Raw genomic sequence first — 8356 nt, forward strand, 5'->3', positions numbered from 1 at the left:
CACACACACACACACACACACACACACACAATCAAATACACACATCCATATCCAGTCCTAATAAGTCTGGCTATTCTGTCTCTCACAGATTAAACGGAAGTGAATTGCCAGAGAGTTGCTGCTGCTGCTCAGGTCAACAAGACTCTTTGTTCATAATTAGACTTCAGACTTCAGGCAGAGACCAGTGTGAGCAATTCTTGACTTCTCCATGACATTTACAAAAAGTAAGTTGGAGCCCTGTAGTACCTTGTAGTACCATGCCTCCCTACTTTATTAAGGTTTCACTAAAGTGATGAGTGGTCAGGTGCCCGGTAATGTTAGATTTGCTGCAAGGAAAAATAGCTGTAAACCGTCTGCAGTGATGAATGTGTGAAAAAAGTGCCCATGCTGGTCTAATCAAAATGTATTTTAGAAATTCTGATATTGCTTAACCTATGTGGAAAATCAATTCCCTAACTTTTACAATCCAATATTTTCTTAAAGCAGGCAGAGAATCAAACAGCTGAGTTAAAACTGCTGAGAGAAATCTTTGATGTGGTGTGTGCTCACGAACAAAGCCTTGTCAGAGTCTGATAGCTTCAATATGAGAGAAAGATAAAACAAAACTGACAGTGTTTACACTGCATGTAACATTTCCTGCACAGAAATCATTGTCTACACCTTTTTGAACATCAAAAAATATATGTTTTTCACTGACAGACATTGAATTACAGGCAATTCCTATATTTTGCTGGATAACATTTTTGCCAAATGTTTATTTAAACTAGGTATTTTGCTTAGAAATATGTTTTTCATGCTCTTTACTGTAGATTATGTCTAGGCCCCAATTCTTTTTTTTTTTGGCATGCTTCTTTTTTGCTCCGTTTGTTGTAGTTTTTCACAATATTTGTGAATTTATATGCATTATATCTTTTCCTATGACAAATGTTTCTTTGCTGTATGTTTCCCTTGTTTAATTCCTGTCTGCAAAACAGTTTCACTTGGGATCAAAAAAGTTGCAACAAATAGAAAAGAAAACATCACATTTATATTCTAGACTAGACCTTTGGTCCCAGCTTGTGTGTATTTTCTGCATACAGAATTTTAGAGAACACATGCTTGAACTAATCTGCAATACTAGATAATGGCCAGCAGAGAGCAAAGTTGGATAATTGCCACTACACGTTGAGAAGAACAATTTGTATCAGCTGAGGCGGTTGAAAGATGATTTGAGAAATAGTCCACAGTTCTTTGAAAAACCAACATGATTCAATGCCAACATGACCACAAGTTCATTGTTTACCCATTTCCCAGTGTATGTGTTGGGCTATGGGTTACATTTACAAGAAACTTATATACTCACTAAAGGAGCCTTTATCCGAACAGTCCAAGCATTTGATGAATGTGTTCATCTATCGTCTATTTCAAGTGCTGGACTGTGAATTGCTCGCTGTCGTCACTACAGATTGAATGCTAGTATCATATATGATCTACAGCTGGTGATATGCTGCTGTCATCATGGTTGGTATGGCAGAAGAGCGGAAACTTTCTGATTGGTTGTGCAGAGATATGACACTACTTCAGATTTTACCCAGTTCCAGAGTTATTCAGCTGAACTTACCACTAAGTGGATCCGGAGTGGTGCAGTTCTTCTTTTGTTTGCCTCGATCCTCCCTGAGGCTCCGCACCAGGCCTGGATTGGAGTCCTGTGCCGTTCTCCTTCTCCTTGCCCTCTGCTCCAACTTCCTCACCCGACCCTGAGATCGACTGATGAAGTCTGGCCTGAAGAGCTCCAAAGCCTCCTGGGGTGGAAAGAGGGATACAAACAGTAAGCTGCTTGTTGGTGGGAAGAATACAGTGCAATTCCTAGATACTGATCCTGTGGAGAGAGAAAAGAAACCTCCATTGGGTTAGAATCTATTAAGAACATATACTATTCCTAAACCTTGGAGAATCCTCTTCACAGCCTCGTGAGGTACAGGCAACATGTTAATATTATGCTCAGCTTTAGTGGGGATAAAGGTAAGAGAGCGGAATCGTTCACAAACCTCACTGGATATTTACCCTCACAACGCTGAGCAAAACTTGTTATAATAATCCAAAAAAAAAGAAGGAAAAAAAAGCAAGATTTGTTTTCCTTCCTCCTCCACTTGGCAGACGCTGTGTAAAACACCAACTAAAGCAAAAATCCCTCCAAGTGTAAAAATCATCACTAAGAGATGATGCTTCTTTCGTGTTAATTATTTATTTTAAGAGTAAACACATTGCGATTCTCTGTGTGGGAAACCTTAATTGAAATAGTCCAATACATAATTCCTAAAGGTTTAAAGCTTCAATATGGCACATACGGTACACTGCAATTTTCCACATGTGATCATAAATATGTGCGGTTGCACTGTGTATAATACTAAACAGCTATTTGTGGTATTTTCTCCACGTAAATGACCTTTAGACTGTCCGCCTTGGTTCTGTACTTTGTGGGCCCATTATTTGTTGTATTTGCATCCTAAGCAGCTCCACTCATTCTTTGATAGTTCTTAACTTTGATTGACCATTGTGGACTTTCAGCTTGATCCTGAAAGTCTCCCTCATTTTCTCAGTAGGAATAATGAATTGCTTTTATTTATTGTGCTTTTGTAGCCGCCATAATGCACATATACGCATATTATAAGTTACAAAAATGGTCAAGGTTTGACACACAATTATTTGCACAAGATCCAGTTTTACACATTGTACAGATCAAAGTCTGTTTACAGGTCATGGTGAGTACTGCATATGTAAAACAAAAAATGTACAAAGCCTTTTATGACTCCAGGAGGAGCTGCTCACAATCTGATAAATTGCCAGTTGAGGGTGAAGACTGCAAGTTTAAAAATAAAAAAAATGTGGAGGGTTCTCCTCATAGCTTCTCATCTCTGCTTGTGACTTCAAGATCAAAGGCTAATTTAACTGCAATTAGCACAACGCACAAATATCTCCAACCAAGCTGTCAGCGGTCGGGTGGTATTATGGGCAATGTAGGCAGCAGGTTTTTCATAGAAGAATGCGTGGCATGAAAGACGGTTCAGTTGTTATCAATGGCACAGAGACCATTCCCAAAGAGAGACAGGTAACGACCTCCTCCACATATATGATAACTTGGTATCCCATGACCAAAGTTAAAAAGCTAAAAGCTACAGAAAATGTCTAGTAATTGGACTTAATGGTAAGGATGTTTTTGTTAAAGTGTTTTTTCCAAGGTCAATAATGTACCTTCAGGCTCAATGTTTGTTTTCTTCTATCGTGTTGTATATTTCCTGAAAGACAAGTCATGATTTGAAATGTGGCTCCTACTTTGAGGCTGAGCGTCTTGAGTGTGCCTTCCAGAGAATCAGCCTTCAGTCGGGAATGACATTTCTTATCAGAGACGTTTTGAGGCTCTGAGGAACAGTCATGTTCTTGTCGTTCCTCTGTCTTGTCATTCCTTGCTTGCTTGCTCCAAGTTCTGGATTCCACTTGAGAGACACAGAGAGAAGTGAAATGATTATAAACATAATTTGCCAAGTCACATCCTGCCAAAAAAAAAAATGGATTGAGGATTGTTTTTCACTGGGTAACTTTTATAGGGAGAACTAATTTAAAATGGATGTGTGTTTTGCAGTTTTTGATGTAGTTAGCTACAGTTTTGTACTATATAAAAGACATACAGTAGATGTAATCCAGACGACTGTTTTCTTCCCCCCAAACTGAGTTATAGCACCATTTTCACAATGTTCTCAAGTTCCATCTTAGCTTTTATGATCTGGAGAAAGCAGGAAAATGAACAGACCTTAAACTGACCCTCAAACACAAACACACACACACACATATACACACACACACACACACACACACACACACACACACACACACACACACACACACACACACACACACACACACACACACACACTACCCCCACAACTCATAGAGTAAAAACACGGATGGAAACATTAATGTGGTCTATGAATAATGGAAAAATGACATGTGCATCCATCCTGCACCCAAAATCCCATTCCTTTACCTTTTGTGGAATAAATAACTCCACTGCATTTCCTGCTATTACCATGTGGCATGTCGGTAGAGCATCATCACATGCTTCAGGAAGCACACGCCAATGTGTAATGCCTCCGGACAAGCTGTTGCTACAGGATATTTATACAGCATATAACAAACGTAGTGCCCATGCGGAAAAAAAAGTTTAAAGAAAAAAACACATGGAGGTGTGGGATGATGCAGAAAATAAATGTAATGAGGTAAGAGAGTTCATTAATAATTAAAAAGTGTCGTATTGCAGTTCTTCCTCTTGAGAGCCCTGGTAACAGGGGAGGCAGTGACATTGCATTTCTTTTAGCATTTTGGACATCCACTGCCATGCAAGTCTATACTCACTGTATGTAAGGTACAGTGGGTTTCTGGGACATGCAGTCATATGGCTTGCTGCAGTATCAATATCAATCCATTCACAGCTTACCCCTATTGCTACATTAAACCTTAGAAAAGAAATAGTTTGACATTCTTGGAAATACTATTATTTGATAGCTTGTGGAGTTAGATGCAAAAATCAATACCACTCTCATGTGAGTCTGCAGGGCTGCCAACTTTTCAATTTAGTTTGGAGTGGGATAGTAAAATGACTTCAGATTTTACATAGCCATAGTCAGGGTCATCCTGAACAGGATAACATTAAAAATGTCAGCAAACCTTTGAAGAGTCTAAACATGAGGACATTTTTTACCTGTTACAAGGTAATTTGTGGCGATTTTCCCTTCAACTTTCAAAAACAAAACTGTACAGTAAAATAACTTTAAATTCAACATGGTCCTAATCAGAGTCATTCTGATCATGTCTCCATTATGCAGCAAACCTCCAAAGGAATACATTTATTTCTTGGATTTATGAGAGTTTTAAAATGATTTCAAATATATTAATTAGTGTATATTAAATTAAGACTCTTGGATTCTTTGCTGATGGTTTTATTTTGTATGAAAAATGAGAAGTTATTGTCCTTTTTGGACTGTCCAAGTTTTGGTACAGTATCAGCCTCAAAATCCAAACAACTGCTCACTTGACCGCAGTGTCTTCCTATGCTGCTGTTGCACTGTGCTGCTTTGTCTTGTCTGTCCGTGTGCTGTCAGTGTCCTCTTTTCGCGTGATGTTATCAGTTAGCCTATAAATTTGTTTTTCACTGCGTGAGAAAATGGAGATGTAGTGTGGTAGTGCGATAAAAGTATCTCATGGTCAATGAGTAAGAGTTGGCAGCCCTGCTGTGTGTTAAATATGAAGCCACAGTCAGCAGTCTTTAGCTTAGCTTAGCATAAACAGGGGGAAACAGCTAGCCCGACTATTTCTTGGCCCACAAGGTAACCCTCCATAAAACCACAATTTGTCATTTTTACATTTAGTTTGTTGTACAGATTAAACAAATGCGATACATGTTAATTTAGAGGTGCTGGTAGTCGGATTTTGATGCTGCTGGACAGTCAGACTAGCTGTTTCCAGTCTTTATGCTAATGTAAGCCTACAGGTAACAGCTGCAGGCTGTAGCTTTATAGACTTAGCGTACGGACATGAGAGTTTTATCATCTAACTCTCAGCAAGAAAGCATATTTCCAAAATGTTGAACTATTCCTTTAAAATGCCATAATTGAATTACCATAATGAGCTACCTCTTAGAAGACCAAACCTGCAGTGCAATGTAACATCCAATTCTGTTGCTTTGGGACTAGTATTTTGTGGTACTTCTACACTTTCACCTTGAAGAGAGTTCCATCAACAATTAAACCGGGAGCTCCTCAGTAGCATAAACCAAATTACATTTCTTATTACAGCTCTCAGATAACATTGATCTCATAACTTATGTATGAGGAGACCTGGAGAAATCATGAAAATTCAGTCTATTCTACCCGCTATACAGTCATGGTTCATAATTTATGATTTTATGTGGTAGGGTTTGGAAGTCAAAGGATGATAAAGTGTTTGTTCTTTATGTAAAGCTGTACGGAGTGTGTGTGTGTGTACCATTTGGGATTCCTATTAAACAATGTGGATGTACAGTAGGAGTGTGCGTGTGGTGGGTGAGTGTGGTTCTATTAACAATGATTGAGGTCTAAAGCAAAAGACGAGAGGCAGACTGAATGAAAGAGCTAAGACCACCTTGGCACCGCTTCCAACTTACTGTTACGTCTGAGAAATGAGATGTAATCTAAAATAGACTTTGCGAGCCACTGAAAGCAATATACAGATCAATTGCATAGGTACTTTAGACTTTCACTTCTTAAGCAAGGGGATGAAATTCATACCTGGGGCAATATTGGAAGTGTGTTGCCTGTGCTTGAAATTGCCAGTGATAGGGAAGGCTGCCTCATCTGCATTCCCCTTCTGCCTGCCAGCCTTTGTGTTTGAGGGGCTTGGCCCTCTGAATGATAATAATCCCAAAGTAGTACTATGGCGCTGCATGTCTGAATCACCAACCTTGCTGTTAACACCATGAACGCGGGCCATTTGCTCAACCTTGTAGTCCCTGGGCTTTGATAGAGGGCTTCTGCAGTGACCCAAACCACTCTTACGGCCATTGTGTTTGTTTTGGCCCAACATGGACGCTCTGGGCCTCACATAGCCCTCATTACTTTTGGCTGGTTTGTTATCTGTAGAGGATCTGCAGCAGTATGAGACACCAAGGCGAACAGACACGGTGGACCTGTACAAGATTGGTTGACCTGCTCTTCTTCCCTCTAGGTCCACAAGGGAAATGGAAAATGACTTGTCCAAAAACACAACAGAGCTAGTGGACCTTAGTGGCACCTCAAGATGGATACAAGACCGAAAGAAGGGCTGTGAGGATAGGTTTGTTAATGTGCCACCTAACTCTTCCTGCTTCCTGCCGCTCTCTGTGTAGCTCAGTCTGCATTGTACAAGTTGTACTTTCCTCTTTCCTTGATCCTTCATTGCCAATCCATCGGCTGCTGAGTAGGCCTGTCTGAACTCATTTGGCGTCACGATGGCAGGATTTTGTCGGCACACGTCCGGTTGGCAGTTTGAGACTCTCATTGTGCTCGGTATGGATGAAGCGCTTTCACCAAAAGTTTCTGGTAGTTTTGGTGGAATTGTTACCTTCACAGGTTGTGTTGGAGTGAATGGACACACAGGGTCCTGTGGGGTGGAAAGTGATGGCAAAATCCTCTGGGCTGCATGGCGATGAGAGAAAATGCTGACTTTGGACTTCTTCCCACCTCATCTGGGACACTTGCAGAATGAACAGGTTGGAAACTCCACTGTAAGATCCACTTATCTGCAGTGTGAGTGTGTTACTGCTTGAAGAGGCACACTCTCCTTCTCCTCTTGCCCCCGCCACACACCCCATGACAGGACATTCCTGTGCAGTGAAGCAGTGATACCCTTACTTGAGACCTGTGAAAAAACATAGAAAAGATAAAAAAGCTTCATATCAGAAAGTGCTCAAAGTGTGCAGTCGACTTCTCTGCAAACTAAAAGATTCTGTAACTGAAATGAAACCAAGAAATACTGCAAATACAAAGATATTAGCTCCTGTGAAGTGGTTAGAGGGACTTATTATCTGCTCCCCTGCTCCACTTGTTTCTTGATCTGTTGCTGTTGCCATGACAATGTGTAACTTGATGGGCAGCACTTGGGGACAAATCCATTATCCATAACATTTTAAAGCAATAATCCCGATTTGTCTCCTGAAAAAAACATTACAGTAGTAGTCTTGTACTTCTATTCCAGTTGAAAATCAAATACCCAGTAGATACTTGAGTTATAGCTGCTTTTGTACCCAGGTTACATTGCGGATTAACATTTTTCTTTTCTCTCTATTTGAGGGGCAAACAATTACACATCTTTCTGAAACAGCTCTTGTGTTGGCTCACATTCCCAAGACTCAAATATCAGGAGAGCTTTACACAAATATAATTTGGCTTAATGAGTAATTTGCTTGAGCACTATTGTAAACTAGAGTAAAGGAAATCTGAAGACATCACCCAATTAGATCAGAGATCAAACATTACGGAGTAAAAACTATTTTGTTTCACACTCAGACATGGAGTTTTTACAGAATATGTATTTTTAACTTTAACTTTCAACTTTATTTTTCCTCAAAGGGCAATTGACTTTGAAGCATAGAGTGCAACATAAAGCAAACCAGAGTAAGAGTCAGAGTAACACAGACTCAGCAGCACTCCAATGTTGCACTCAATGAATAAACATAACAAGCTTTCTTTATTGACCCCCAGCGGGAAAATTTAATTGTAGCAGCAGTACAACCGAAACAACAGAGATAAGTCCAAACAAAACAAAAGTATGGGAAGTACCAAATAATAATAATAATAATAATAATAAT

General features: G+C 39.8%; 1 protein-coding gene across 1 annotated transcript in view; it reads right to left on the reverse strand.

The window, feature by feature from the left end:
• LOC116705323 (uncharacterized) overlaps nucleotides 1-7407 on the reverse strand; it is a gene marked incomplete at its 5' end in the record, with an annotated part of 11002 nt that extends 3595 nt beyond the window's left edge. The window contains 3 exon segments of the mRNA XM_032541412.1: nucleotides 1601-1781; nucleotides 3313-3473; nucleotides 6300-7407. Coding sequence (XP_032397303.1) covers nucleotides 1601-1781; nucleotides 3313-3473; nucleotides 6300-7047 — 1090 coding nt within the window.
• Nucleotides 7408-8356: the final 949 nt, after the last annotated feature.

Source organism: Etheostoma spectabile, chromosome 17, assembly GCF_008692095.1.
Source record: "Etheostoma spectabile isolate EspeVRDwgs_2016 chromosome 17, UIUC_Espe_1.0, whole genome shotgun sequence".
In the NCBI taxonomy this organism is placed as follows: domain Eukaryota; kingdom Metazoa; phylum Chordata; class Actinopteri; order Perciformes; family Percidae; genus Etheostoma; species Etheostoma spectabile.